The sequence below is a fragment of the Gymnodraco acuticeps genome, unplaced genomic scaffold, assembly GCF_902827175.1.
Source record: "Gymnodraco acuticeps unplaced genomic scaffold, fGymAcu1.1, whole genome shotgun sequence".
Classification (NCBI taxonomy): Eukaryota; Metazoa; Chordata; class Actinopteri; order Perciformes; family Bathydraconidae; genus Gymnodraco; species Gymnodraco acuticeps.
In genome coordinates, this window is record NW_022992193.1 from 283,280 (window position 1) to 299,129 (window position 15,850).

At 40.5% G+C, this 15,850-nt stretch overlaps 1 protein-coding gene across 5 annotated transcripts in view; it reads left to right on the forward strand.

The window, feature by feature from the left end:
• LOC117539278 (nck-associated protein 5-like) overlaps window positions 1-15,850 on the forward strand; it is a 150,572-nt gene that overhangs the window by 130,020 nt on the left and 4,702 nt on the right. For all 5 annotated transcript variants that reach the window (XM_034205316.1, XM_034205317.1, XM_034205319.1 and 2 more), the window contains 6 exons: window positions 356-461; window positions 1,402-1,489; window positions 4,466-4,735; window positions 7,754-7,869; window positions 8,031-8,151; window positions 8,256-8,425. In XM_034205316.1, the coding sequence (XP_034061207.1) occupies window positions 356-461; window positions 1,402-1,489; window positions 4,466-4,735; window positions 7,754-7,869; window positions 8,031-8,151; window positions 8,256-8,425 (871 nt within the window). The remainder of the gene's footprint in view (window positions 1-355; window positions 462-1,401; window positions 1,490-4,465; window positions 4,736-7,753; window positions 7,870-8,030; window positions 8,152-8,255; window positions 8,426-15,850) is intronic.

Below are 15,850 nucleotides of genomic sequence, written 5' to 3' on the forward strand. Positions count from 1 at the left end.
TGCTTTAAAACCTGTGTGTTCAGAGAAGCTGATAAATAAACAGCGGCTGTCGGCTTGAGTTATGACTCCACTCCAGTGAGCATAAGTAATTCTTGGAGCAGCATCCAAGACACATAGTCAGCAAGGTAAAGCTCCACATTTCATATTGCCTACATTGATTTACCACTTCAAATCACAGCTGACAGATCTATATCCAGAGTAACTGGGAGCACTTCATAGAGGCCGTTAAACATTTCTTTGCATCAGTGCAGCGAAAGAGCAGGTCAATGCAATTTATTAGCTGGCTCACTTTCTACCTGCTGAGTTGATAAAGGAGGAGGCAGACATAAATACTGATCAAATCTCATTTTAACAGGGCTGCTGTGAAGGGCAGCTGTGAGGCCGCATCGCCGCCTGGGATCTCCACCCCCAAGAAATACAGCGAAATGAAGGGAGATATGGAGATCTGTCCAGATACTGCTGTAAGTGGGCACCATAATAGACATTTTCTAACATATTGCTGTCTGCGTTGTTTGTCTCGGACTGTTTCGACATACAGCAAATTCCCACAGGTTTTCCCACACTTGTTCACAAACACACCCACTGCAGCACCGCCTCTACAGCAATATATCCCCTGAAGCGTCCCTATTGATTCACATTGTACTTTGACTCAGCCTACGATTTATCGCCTCTTTTTATCCACCCAGCACCATGTGTTGTTGTTGTTGTTTCCACAAGGCTGAAGGTTTTTAAACTCACACAGAGACAGCCATGAGGGCCAAGCATTTAGTTAAATTAGACTTCATTAAATTATATCAGTGCACTTTGTAAGCAAATGGCCACAAAGAATGACCTTGTGGATTTATTTATCCTGAATTAGCTGTCAATCAAAGAGTGTTTGAGAGAGCTTTAAAAAAGGAGAGTATAAGGAGAGCTGGATGGAGGGAGAGGATGACACAAAAAGAGTCTCACAGCATAATGTAGGAAATTTAATCCAGCTGATGTGGAATTTTGATAACATGGAGGAGCGCCTTATCGCAGGCACTCAATTTGACAAAGGGGCCATTTAATACCATCCTCCGAGCTTCCTGCCTATCTGCTCCCCACAGAAATGCAACAAAAGACGGACACTTTATGACCTACATACTCCTTCTCTTGCACCACCCTAGAACCACATATTTTTCTGAATAACCCAATTAAAGTACGGCAGGAAATAATGATAATTGCCAACAAAAGAACTTTTACACATTTCACAAAGCCAGAAGCTCACACATGAATCTGTAAATGTCAACCTTTCTTCTGCAAATTGCCCTAATATATGTATATATGTTATTTAATGTAACATCATCTCTAAAAGACACTTATATATTGTATATTATGGTGTATTTTAACTGGGTTTTTTTCTGTTTGTTAATATTCTAGACCCTTATAATGACTCAGAAGATCAATCTGAGGGCTGGAAATGAAGAGGGACGTATTCCAGACACAGCTTGTCAAGACCACATGCTAGGTAGGCTGACTGTAAATAGCTAGAATGAGTCATTTGTGCCGAAAACATTAAATACCCACACAACTGTTGTCGTGGTAACATCATGTATTTGATTCTGATACTAACCAAAGTAGCGTTCAAATCCTATCTTGTCTCCTTTTGAGCGACTCTTTTACTTTCACTCCGTCAAACATTCATGTTGTTTTAAGCCACTGAGTTCCATATTTGCGAGTGTTTACGAAAAAGCTGTCACTAACCATCCCGAATCAACCAGTGCAACGGAGCAGCAACACATTCTACACTTGCGATTTCCTGATGTGATTGACAACTCAATCCCTTCGCCGACTAATTGCCATTACTGTGGGGAAAAAAAGAACATGTTGACAATGTAGTCAATGTAGTCAGGTGATTGATGCGCGACCAGGTATTCAACAATGCCTGAGCAGCTAAGGAAGTGAACAAATGGATGCCTCCAATCATTTGTGAGATGGGATGATGATTGTCATTATTGCAAACGTGCTTTGTATGTTTGTCGGTGTGCAGAGAGTGTGATCGTTGTTTACTGGAGTGCAGCGTGTCTGTCACTCAGTCGGATACTTGAGAAATTGTCTCGGTGATCCATCTCAAAGTAATGATTGGACTCCTGCATATGATGAATTGGATCGATTGATAGATACTTTATTCATCCCAAATCTGGAATTTATTTTGTGGCGGCAGCGATGTGTTCAGGCAACAGCAAATGTATACATATCTACAGTAGAAAATACATATGCCACAAAGAATACACATTATAAAATGTTCTGGATTAGTTAGAATGTTCGATGTACCAAGCAGCAGAAATGTAACAGATAGTATATAAATGAAATGATTTATAATTGAGATTATCTGCAGTGGATTGCTATTTAAAAAAACTCCTGATTCTATTAAAAAGGGCATTCTTTTATATATGATATCATACAGCACAGTTTCCAAATGAGTACTTATTGTGCTTATTGCTCTTGTATTCTGACTAACGCACCGCCTTTTATCATATTCTGCCAGCTAAGCACTAAGCCTCCATAAAGTGAACATTTCATGAAGGTTTCAGCTGTGGCTGCTCATTGCTCCTCAGCGCTGCTTTAATGTCATGTATCTATAAAGTAGTACAGCGGCAAGACAAACACATCAATCATGTAAACAGTTTACACACAGTTTACGATGCAAGCAGCTCGAGCTAAATCCAAGTTCTGAATGTGGACACACTGGTCAGTAATTGTATATTAGCGGCACATCCCCTGGAAGCATTATATTTACTTGTAAAGAAGGAATGAATACCATTTTGATGTGCCCATAGCACCGACCCTAATATTTCTGGGAGGGTTTAAACTTTAAAGACACAGTAGATCAATACCAATGAGTCAGCACTTATTTCACTGGATGATGATGGGTCTGGCTTTCAAACTCACTTTCTAGCCTTTACTCTGTTTCCGAAAACACACAGGGCTACCACAATATGATACAAAAGTGTTGTTCTTAAACAAACAAAAAAGGGTATTGTTGCAGCATTTTGCAGCACGCACCGAGGATTCTTTAGTTAGGTAATAAGTGTCAATTGTTATCGCATTTTTATCTGATCTCTGACGCAGAAATCTCTCCTAGATAAGATTACGGTTGTTAGTGATGACTCCTCCTCTTCTCTTTGACACCTCCTCATTGCATAAAGCCCATTTCACAATGTGGAGGTATCAACAATTCGCTGGAGGCGGTGTACAGAAGTGATAGGGAGCTCATGAGAAAATATATTTTGTCCAGTTGTTGTTGCCTCTGGGTAGAATTACTGTGGACCATGTTGGTTATAGGGGGGGGGGGGGGGTGAACTGCCAGGCTTGGCATCCAATAATGCAGCTGTGCAATCTATGGCTCCCTGCAGCTTTCTCACACCCACAAATGTGTGTTTTCTCTGCTTGCACGTCAGCAACATCATGAACTTTGGAGGATTTTTATACTTTTCGCAGCAACTGTCCTCAAGTGACTCGCAGCAGATACATATAACAGCCATCTGTCCAATGAATGTGCAGATCCAGGACTCATTTCCACAAGATCTCCACTCGCCGGGGGGGGGGGGGGGGGTTGAATGTCAGGGGCAAGTCAGATATAAACTTAAAGTACACAAGAACATTGTCTGCTCAAAGTTTTCTCTCTGAAAGACAACTTTTATATTCCCTCGTCTTTGAATTTATCGACAATTCTTGGCATTCAGACAAGAATGTGTTTGTTACTTTTAGTGCATTACGGCACCCAGAGACATAAGAGAAAAATGATCAATAGTTTGAGCTTCAGACCCAGATGCAAATGTGATCCCTCTTGCAAGCTTTTCTGAAAGTCAACTGTAATGCCCCAATAGTATTGAAAGAGAATGAGAGAAAGAAAATATTTGTGTGAGACAGAATTGAGAGCTGCAGAAGATCTACAGTGGAAAGATAACACGCGGGGATTATTTATTTGAACAAAGATGAATCGTTACAAAATTCTATCTCAGCAAAAATGTGCAAAGTACAAATAATTAGCAGATGCAACTGTTGGCCGTTCACACTTACAAGGACCTGGTCCATCTGTTCAGTCAAGACTGCAAACTGTGGCTTCCAAACCACCATCTGTTGCTACTTGCTGTCATTTCTCCTGATTAAAACCCAGCATGCACTCTGAGGAATCTGAGGAACGTGTCCTCGGGCGTGGCTCAATTTGCTCGGCATCGCTGGCATATGTGTGTCTGATTAGAACTTGTGGAGCCACCGTTACTGCGATCCTAATTATGCCAATTAAATATTACTATATCAAATAAAAATGTTCTCTTTTTTCTCCTTCTTTCTACCGGCCACATGTTACTGAACCCCGCTACAGATGCCCTCTTTACTCACAATCCTTTCCGTTGCATGTGAAGCCCTCCTTTCTTCTCCTTTTGTTGTTGTTCCCGTGCTTCTCCCAGGCATCACACTCCTCTCCCTGTCCCCTTTTTAGGCTCCAGCTGTCAGATGAGGACCCTGGACAGCGGGATCGGTACCTTCCCCCTCCCCAAATCTGAATCCAGCCCCGGAGCGATGACCTCCGGCTCCTCTGACCTGGATCTGGACCCTCCCTCTCCTCACCCAGACCCCTCACATCCTGAAGTGCCTTCCCTCCCAAACCCCCGCCTGCATGCCCCCACCAGCATGGGTCACTCCCTGTCCGAGCCCAGAGTGACCATCGCAGCAGACCCCCAGAGCCGCCTACCCAAATTAGCATCTTCAGGTGAGTGGAGAAGAAGTGTAATTACTTTATATTTATTCCCTAATGTTTCTGGGAGGGTTTAAAGGTCCCCTATTATACTGTTTTTCATCAACATCTTATAGGTCTCAGATCTATACAAACATGTCTCTGAAGGTTTTGGCTTGAAACACCAAACAGATCATTGTAGCATCCCATAATCCCCTCTGTTTCAGCCCTGTTTCAAAAGTGCTGATTCTGTGGGTGTTTCTCAATGTCGAGTACGCTTGCTTGGTAGCACATGTCTTCCGAGTCACTTGCTTCAGAAGCGAGGCAAGAATACTTCCTGGCATTCGGAAAACGAAGAGTGGAACAGGCTAGCAAGTGTGCAGGTGTGCGTCATATGAGAGGCCCCGCCTTACATTTTCCACCACAGATTTGGGGAAATTGGTCCGTGCGCAAAGCATTGTGGGGATTTTAAGACCGCGGAGTCTACACATGTGCAGCCTCGAAATTTCTCGCTACGAAGTACGCCGGGCTCGGTAGAATTCCAAGTATGCTGGACATTGGAACAGTACTTCGGCGGCACTCGATTACGTAGTATGCTTGAAATAGTGGCTCTGGAGCAGCTTTGCTCGACATTGAGAAACACCCCCTGTCTGTAGCTTTAAATGCTAATGAGCGGCTGCTGGCCACGCCCCTCTGAGAAGTGATTGGTTAAAAAAACACAATGGTGCTCTAGGAGGAGATTCAGGTGATAAGGTGGTGGGGGGGTTTACCTTGGTTGGTGATTGGCTGATGGTTACACAAGACAAACAAACATTATGACATCATAAAGTGGCCAAAATCTGATCAGCACATTTTCAGACAGGACAAAAAGAGAGGGAATCTTTTTCTCTGAAACGTTCAGAATCTCTTTACACAGAGGGGACACATGTTTATGTATAGAAGATATGAAGACGTGGATTTTGCATAATAGGTGACCTTTAAAGACACGGTGAATCAGCACTTGTTTATTTGAACATGTATTAAAACAAGTTCCTTGACAGTGAGTCTCACACAACATGGTACAGATACAATATCATACTGTTATATACAAATATATATATAATATAATCAAAAAGTACAATAGTAATTAACAACAAAGCATCAGAAATATATAGTCCAATTAGAGGCTTACAATCTATTCACTTTGCCAAATACCTAACAACAGGTGACCATTTCTCTAAATACACTTCCATCTTGAGTTGTAGTTTTTGCTGTTACATTTTCCATACAGTTTACAACCTTAAGTCTTTGTGTCCATTGGTGAATCAGCACTTATTTCACTGGATGATGATGCTCCTGGCTTTCAAACTCACTTTCTAGCCTTTACTCTGTTTCCGAAAACACACAGGGCTACCACAATATGATACAAAAGTGTTGTTCTTAAACAAACAAAAAAGGGTATTGTTGCAGCATTTTGCAGCACGGACCGAGGATTCTTTAGTTAGGTAATAAGTGTCAATTGTTATTTCTGACGCAGAAATCTCTCCTAGATAAGGTTACGGTTGTTAGTGATGACTCCTCCTCTTCTCTTTGACACCTCCTGCATAAAGCCATTTCACAATGTGGAGGTATCAACAATCAATGCTTTCCTTTTATATCTGATTCTCTCACTCAGGCAGAGAGGAAAATAAATTGAAATGCTTGGCTGTAAAAGCGACTATTATCATGCTAGATGGCAAAGTACCAAGCCTTGAAAGCCTCATACTGCTTGTTTTACCTCTGAGACGTGAATGTCACTGAACTCTGTGTTGACACATTTCCCTCAAGGGCGCCAGATAAGAGGAATCTGTTCGCTTTATTAGACTCTGATCAAAATGAGAGTCTTTTAATTTAAAGTAAATGCTTCTACGCTGCCAGCTGAGATGACAAAGGACTCTGTGTCCTTTTTAGAAACCCGGAGTCTTCCTCGCTCGAGGACAACTAACAGATGAGATCAGATAAGCATGTCAACACAGCCATAGATCATAAAGCGTACATAACAAAATAAACACATCTAGGTGCATAGATTAACTACATAACAGTTGGCAAATCCGAAAAGAAATAATACAATAATAATATTACAAATAAAAGAATGGATACATTATTAATACTCAGGTATACATTAATTATCTTCATTATAATGTTCTATACTTAACCCACCTTTCCTCAAGGATATGGATTTGGTTTCTAATTCTCATAGTCTCCATTACATAGATTTCATTAACTAGGTTATTCCATTGTGAAGTTATTATCTTTTAGCCAATTCCTTAGTAATGTGTTTGATGATCGCTATTCTGATTACAAGAAATAGGTAGAGGCAGCAATGTGGGTCTCAACTGTGGAACAAGATGATTAAAAGAGCTCTTTATCCAATGCTTCACCCCTCTATTTTCTATCATTTTTAGAACCACCAAAAGCGAATACAGACAGATTTAGTATTGGCCAGAAGCCGGCTGTTATTGTATCACAGCTGAATGTTAAAAGAGACAATTAAATTGGCATGGGGCTGAGACAGCAGTGGGCGGGGTGATAATAAGGCAGCGCTTTGTCATTGGGCGGCTGAAAGCTGTTATATCTGGGCTGCCAGGAGTCATGGCGATGGACAATCGCACGATAGACACCATTAAAGGACACCTATTATGCAAAATCCACTTTTTCATGTCTTTTATACATAAACATGTGTCCCTGAAAGTTTCAGGAAAAAAGATTCGCTCACTTTTTGTCATGTGAGACATGTTTTGTATATTTCTGAGACCTATAATATATTGATAAAAAACATTATAACAGGGGCCCTTTAATGTTTGATGGCTTGGATATAGTGCAGTTCCATCATATGTGCACTAAAAAAGGATGCACAGGCTGGTGTTTGCTTGAGTGGATGTTCTCACCGTGTGTTTTTCTCAGTCTGCTAAAGGGAAGATTCTCACTTTGGAAGAATTCAAATGATGAACATGGTCACATGGTGTGTTCAAATGCATTATCTCTCTGTTATTCAATGCACGCTTCATGCCTGGTGTCTCTTTTGTCGACTTACAGATGCAATAAGGGAAAAGAGGTTGAGTCTCTGTGCTCCCCTGAGTAACATCTCCACCGAGGACAAAGAGAAGGAAACGGAGAGAAAGATGAAGGCCAAGGACCATGACATGGCTGCTGTAAGTTGTTTACATTACAATGTGCACAAATCAGTTTGAAAGTATTGAAAATTCAGTTTTTAAAAGTAAATAAAAACACTTCCAAAACTCTGTTATTTGGCAGCAATTGGCTGGGAAAAAAAATGCACAAAGCTGCAATTAAATATCAATATTTCTAACAGGAGAGAGCCCTTCAGGTGTGCACGTACTCGGGGAGCAGCAGCGACACGGAGACTGAACCGGAGGAAACGGGAAGACCCCCGCAGAGGACCCTGATCCTCAGATCCAAGAACAGTGACGCAGGTGTGATGAAGTCGCTAAACGAATCTTTTTCCATTCATCAGTAAAGATAGATATTTTGTTGAGATCCTTTCTTCTTGATCTATAACATCTTCCTCCATCCACAGTGGACCAGAATGAGGAGACCCTGAAGAGGAGCAGTGTGGAGAAACCCTTATCCATCATGGACTTCTACCAACATGACATGTATTCACACCTGGAGAAGGACACACGGAGGATTTCCCAGTACGCCTTGCTGCACAAGGAGTCCTCCCTGGAAGCCGGAGACAGACTAAGTGTGAGTATTAAAACTCATAAAAGCAGCATTTTATTGGTCATTATATACGACATCAAAGAAGGTAGTAATATCTTTAGAGGCTCATTCAGATATTTAAGTTTACTCTAAGGAAGAGGCAATATATTCAAATGTTCTCCTTTTTTACTCTTACTCGTTGTTTTGCTTCCCATTTAAAGGAGGTTGTTCTAGAATAAATGAATATCCTCATTTCATGGAGCCCACAGGAGGCAGTTTAAAGTCACTTTACAGTATGAGCACAATGTGAGGTGTTAGCACTCAATGAAAGTCTTTTGAGGATACAGAAAGACACACATATGTTTTCTTACCTACAGCAGAGACATAAGGATGAAGGCATTTCATTTTGAGTTTGTCAGATGGAGTCACAATGAGTCAACTTCACCTTCGCAACACCTCCGAGGCACGAACAAACTCGCTTTTCTTTGCTACCGTTGGAATTGTTTACAGATTTTCATAGAAAAAGTGGCCTAATTGCTTTCGATCGCTTGCCCTCTCGTGTCAGCGGGTATTTGCCTATTAGTATTTAATGCTGCTGAATGACAAATGAGGATCAGAGACCATGAAATGGCCTCCAGCCCGGCATGACTCTATGGGAGAGGCAAACTCTGCTCTCATACACACACCCTGACACCAAAATCCATACTCTGAAAAAAACATCTAACTCAAGTTCAAAACACAACTGTGTGTATGTGAGGTCTATAATGACCTTTGGCGTCTTTCTGTACAACAGTCTCACTGCATTTCGTGTTATAGTCACGAATTTAATCTATTGATTCGTGTTCACCAACACGATTTCGCCATTTTATTCGTGTCACACAGAACAATTTTAAAAGCAATGTAAATAATAACAAATTAGAAGGAAATACAGATTTCAGTATTCTGACACAGAACGATTTTAGAAGCAATGTATTTATATTGGTAGTATGCTTCGTGCCTGCACCAAATGATAACAAATTAGAAGGAAAAAAGATGACAGATTTCTGAGGCGCTGAGCCCCATTTATTTTCCTCGCGGACGGCAAAAAAACTCCAACATTATACAATTTAAAATAAAAGGGTTAGGGTAAGATATTTAGTAAGAAAATGTTTTTATGAACCACACAGCTTCTGGTATTCCAAGACCCGACCGGACAAAAAGACGATGTGCAGGCACGAAACACACTACCAATAGAAATACATTGCTTTTAAAATCGTTCTGTGTGACACGAAAAAAAGGGGGAAATGGTGTTGGTGAACACGAATCAATAGATTCAATGTCGTGACGATAACACGAAATGCAGTGGGACTGGGTTGTTCTGTAACATCACGATTGAATCCATGACCGTAAAAGTATTGAACGCCTATAATTATGCAGAATATGTAGGTGGAAGGTAACATATGCACACTGCTCCAGCTTTCATTAGCACCATTAGTTATTAAAACTGTTAAAGGTCTGAATAAATGGCAGCAGTGTGTGTAAAATGCTTATTATCTGTAACACAATGACTGAATTTAGTGAGTACACCACTGCTCAAATGCCCTTGACTTCACTTTGTGACCTTCCCAAGCAGGTATTGTAGTATGAGTCTTACTTTAACAAAGCAAAGTTGAGCGCTCCCACTTGATCCGATAGAGATTTTTTTATATTCTGATCCGAGGTCCCGGCGGGGGGGCAGTTCACGGAACAGAGCGTTCGATGCGCTTCTCCATTAGCTGACATGCAAGAGACAACTCACACCCGACAGAGCTGTGTTTGTCTCAGCCTCCAAACCTGTCCGGCATTTAATTGGATGCCAAAGGCTTCATTTGTGGGCAGTCGTGGAGCCTGTAGTGCTCAGAAGGGCTGAACCAAAGCTGAGAGGTCAATGGTTCAACTCCCAAAACAACCTGGCATCACGAGGAGAAAATAACACGCACAACACTTGATCTGTCTCTTTGTTTAAAGAAAACTGTTCATTCCTGCACACAACCTGCATCTGAGAGACTCTCGTTTTCAATATCAACAACCCTAAAATGACTTAGATACAGCCCATAGTTGTTTGATAGACCGCTGTTTTGGACTCCACTCACTGTACTCCAAAACAGTTTGAGGTATTTATACTGGAAGGTAGCTCGTACTTGACCAGCTACAACCCTATAATATTGCTTATTGTTCATCTGTAAAAGAGACCTTTCACATTTGTACAGTATATGAACTAATTATCATGAAACTACATGCAAATAAATGCCTCTCCCACAAAAATAAATGAACATTTTTTGCATAAGTGTGACAGTAATATCATTCATCGCTACCCCTTTTCTGTAATAAACAAGACATAGAGTGCTTTTTCTTCCATTCTAGGCCAATGTTGACATTCATTTTGACAATAACCTTATTCCTAAGCCTCCATTATGATCAGAGGTGGCAAGTAGTGGAGTACAAATACTTTGTTACTGTACTTAAGTACATTTTTCTGATATCAGTACTTTACTCCACTACTTATTTTTCTGACGACTTTCTACTTCTTACATTTTTAACACCTGTACTTTCTACTTCTTACATTTTTAACACAAATACCTGAACTTTCTACATTTTCCAAACAGCTGGTTCCTTTAGTCTGAATGTGTGTTTGATGCGTGATCATTATTATTTAGAGTCATTGCGTGCCTTTTTATTTGAACACGATCCGTGTATCCATCATTTCCTGGTCTTCTCTAAAGAAGAGGGACCAATGAAAACATTGTCATGTTGCCATGGAAACATTCATTAGCTAACAATGACATTATTGTTCTATTAATATAAAGGGAGGTCAGGTACTCTTTAAAACAGCTGCTAGTTACAGTATGGGTACTTTTTACTGAAGTACATTTTGAAGCTACTTCTACTTGAGTGAAGGATGTGTGTACTTTACATGTTACTTGTTATGTTATGTTACATTGCATTACATGTTACTTGTTAGACGCTTTTATCCAAAGCAACTTAATACTGTGGGCAATCCCCACAGGAGCAATTTGGGGTGAAGCGTCTTGCCCAGGGACACAACGACATGCTGACTGCAGTGGGGTTTGAACCTGGGACCCCCTGATCCGAACACCAATGCACAACCCACTGCGCCACACACCTCCCCACTTTAGCCATCTCTGAATATGATGGATGACTGCAGCTGAACCTATTTCCCCTGCATTATTCCTTTGAAAAAGACCCTCCACGTGCGTGTCCTCACCCCCTCACCCCTTGCATATGCTTTCCTTTTGTCCCCGGCTCGGCACCTTTTGACTGGTTCCGACGTTTTCATCGGCGGCAGTTTGGGGAAGTTTGGTGGCGGGGGGGGGGGCTGGTGTCTGAGCCCGGTGATTTAGGCCCCTTTAATAACCTTTCACAAACACTCAGGAGAGTGATGTAAAGCTCAGCGGCTCCCATCAGAGCCCACACTGGCCCCCCATTCATCATCCTGACAGCACCTGACAGCCCTGCTAACGGCGGCCCACTCCCCTCTCCCCCCGTCCACCGAATCTCTTCCTCCCGTGTGTCTCTCCTCGTCTCCCTTTTCAGCTTCTCTATTTCTTACTCTTTTTATTGTCATTTTTGTAAACATTGAGACATACAACATACACCCGCATGCATCCTCAAATGTGTGCAGACTAGTTAGTCAAAGTCAACTTTATTGTCAATCTTTCCACAATCCCGAATACAACATTTTTTTTAATAAAAATATGTATACAGTATATATATACACAATCAACAGACACATGTATACATATGCACACATTAAGACATAAATAAACAACAATCAATATATATAAAATAACAGTTGCTTCAATAGTTACTGCGCATATAACATCCATCTCTCCATGGGTGACAATCATCTCACTTTAATCATGTAGCAAGATATCTGTGTATATCTCAGCTTACATACCAATTACTTAAATAAAGTTTCATACAAATAATAAGTGGCCTCATTACAGTGAGAAACATCAAATAGGAGGGAAATAAAAAATATATATAGTAATAATAATAATAACAAATGAAAAGGGGGTGCCATATACATAGAATTCTCTATTTCTGACTCCAATATATTCTCCTCAGTATTTTGCTTTTGAACATTTCCTGTCTGCATGATGAGAAAGAAACAGGACATTAGAACTTTGCGTCAAAAGTTAGGCAGATTCCTGGATTTTATTTGGCTTGATTCCGAAATCATCTCCATCTCCCCGAGCGTGGAACAGCATGATTACATGGCCAAGGAACAGGAAACATTTCGGGTGACTTGTCATTTGTAATAAGGCCACACTATATCATCGTACAAATACATATCAACAGCAGGAGTATGCTCCTGTCAGATGGGTAGATTTGCTCGGGGGGGGGCATGACACTGGAGTCAGATGGTAACCAGAAATAGAAAACCTGCTATCAAATTATTCGGACAGTGTTCGTGGCGAAGGCGATATAGAATCTGAGCAGAAAACATCGTCTCCATTGTAAAATAATACAGAACTCTCCTCCGTCTACACAATGTCAGATTCTCATGAGCAATGTGACCTTCCTCAACTTAACACATGTTGCCTCGAGTACACGCTAAACATATTTATAGCCTTATAAAGGAAGGAAAGAGGTTCTAACATAGTAATAATAATAATACATTTCATTTATATAGCACACTTTAAAAACAACGTCATGTCAAGGTGCTTCACAATGCTACGAGGAGACAATAATAAAACAAATAGAATTAAAAAAAGTTATCTAAGGAGCATATTGAATAAACTATGGTAATATAAAAAAAGGTTAAGAGCCTAAAAGGTTAGGATAAAAAATACGTGGACAGAAAGTAGGACTTTGGTGGATTCTTATTATTTCTAGCATTAATTCTATAATGTGTGCTCACTTAGTACTTATAGGAATCTTCCAAAAGGTGGACTCCACCATAACCAATACAAAATAGAGAGGTTGTTTTCTTGTGAAGAGAATGAATGGCAGACCATGAATAGTTACAAAAAAATGGGATTTGATGTAAAATCTCACGCTATAACCTTAAAGCAGAGGAGGTGAGGAGGGAAAACATACCTGTGGCAAGCAGAAAAATGTCTCGCTAAAGTCACAATAAAAAGAGCCTTTAGTTGAAAGCAGGTCTACTGAATTGGAGTTTAGACAGCCCATTACTGACATGTGATGCAGAACCAATTGCTGATTTGGCCCCTCGTGTTTTCAAGTCTCAGTTATGTGTGCAGACATCAGTTTGGTTTCACCCGCAGGTGCTTCAGATATCTGCTTCGATCCGCCGCTAAATTGTGTTCCTCCAAAAATCCAATCCAACAGCCGACCAGAACGAGATATAAAAGGGGGGGGGGGGGGGGTGACGGAGAAAGACCTGAAGACTGTAACGCAGCTGATCCCCATCCTGTCACACACTCTTTCCTTCCCAGAGGCCGACATTTTCATGGACTAACTTCACATGTGGGAGTTAAGTCGATTTAAATCTGCGTTCAGCTCCTTAATTTGAGCTCAACCTCCGCACCTGAAAACATTTTTTTATAGCGTTCCACCTGTGGGCAGTGGCACACGTATCTTTTCCTTTTGATATTGTCTTGTTTACAAATTCATTGCTGAGAAATTCAATTCAAATTCAAAGGTTTTATTGTCATCAAGCTACAGAGTAGAAATGGCAATGAAATTATTCTTACCTGAGCTCCTCCCACAATGCAACATATATAATAAAATACAAAAATTCAAAATAAAAAATTGTGCAAAAAGTCTATATACATGTAAATAGAATATGATTTGTACAAGAACAGAGAAAGGTCACATCGGGGTTATTCCTGCATCAAAAAACAGTATTTTCTTTTATATAAATTCATAAAAATCACTCCTCATTTCAATAGTACTTACCACATGGATTTACTCATCTTTACAAAAACAATTATTGATGGGATAATACCAGGATTACAGTTTATTTATTAGTTGGTTTTTTTAAAGGCTCTTTTTCTACTGTCCCAATAGCTCTCATACTTTCACCTCATTCATTTCTTCTTTTTATTTTAAATATATGTATTGCATTTTGACAGGGTAACACAATCAAGAAGGATCATCATACCAATATGTACCCCCTTTTTTCACTTATCCCAAACACAGAACACATTCTCCACATATGCAATCAAATTAAATAAATAAAGGTCAAGAAATAAAAAAATTAAATAAATCCCAAAAATAAATAAATGATAAAGAAAAAAGACAGCACAACATTAGAAGGACAATACAGATGTGTACACAACAATTACATACAGGATTGTTAGACATTGTAAACTATGTGGAAATATGCCTTGAAATCTCCGAATGAGACCACATCGGAGGATTTCTTGCAGAACCCATTACCAAGATCTAGACATTGAACCCTCCTTCACGGCATCTTAATGTGTGTATACTCTGTTTTTCTTGTGTGGAACATTGTTGGGTTGGGGTCTGAGGAGAAAACATTTCTAAATGGTCCCAGTTTGGAGCGTCTCCAGAGGTTACCTGGACCCTCCAGCCAGCCCTCTGTTATACTTACCTCTGCAAAATGTAGAAAACGGCTCTTCCAGGGGGGGGGGGGGACTGCTAAAGCAAAACTATCCAGAGATGATATTCCCAGGGTTCTGATGCTGATTGCTACAGTAACTAGCTCCCTACAGTGCGTTCAAACACTATCCAGTAGAGAACTTAAATGGTTGGCACATCATAAACAACGGACTATTTTTAGCTTTATGTGTTGTTTTGTGTTCCTCTGTAGACTGTTTGACCCCACAGGTCGTTAGCAATGATACGCCATTAGGTCATGTGACAATAGATATAAGCATAAAGTACAAAAGAAGCAGATGGTTGCACTTTGGTTGTTGAGTGTAATCACTGCAGAGTTGCCCGAAGGCGTGTGTCCTTGAAAGGAGAACGAAACGCAGTGATAAGATAATACCGTTCTTCAATACCTTCGGAACCACAGATGGCAAAAGTACACACATCCTTTACTCAAGTAGAAGTACAGATACTCGTGTTTAAAATACTCTGGTAAAAGTACTGACTAAACTTCTTTACTCAAGTAAAAGTAAATAAGTATGGGCTTTGAAATGATAGTTAAAGGTGGGGTAGGTAAGTTTGAGAAACCGGCTCGAGATACACTTTTTGTTATATTCCATGGAATGCTCTTAACATCCCGATAGCAATGAATATCTGAAGTGCTTTGACAATCATTTTAGCTATAAATAACTGGATGGCCTACCTGCCTGTCAGCCTTCAATCTGTGCACAAACTGATCTCGTGCCCTCATTGGTCATGTGCGCGTTCGTGTGTGTTGGAGGAGGGGCTCTGTGAGGAAGTGGCAGATTTTTTCCCGCCGTGTATTTTCAAATTCTAGCGCACTCGAGCTGGTTTCTCCAAAATTACCTACCCCACCTTTAAAGGGGACCTATCATGCAAAATGCACTT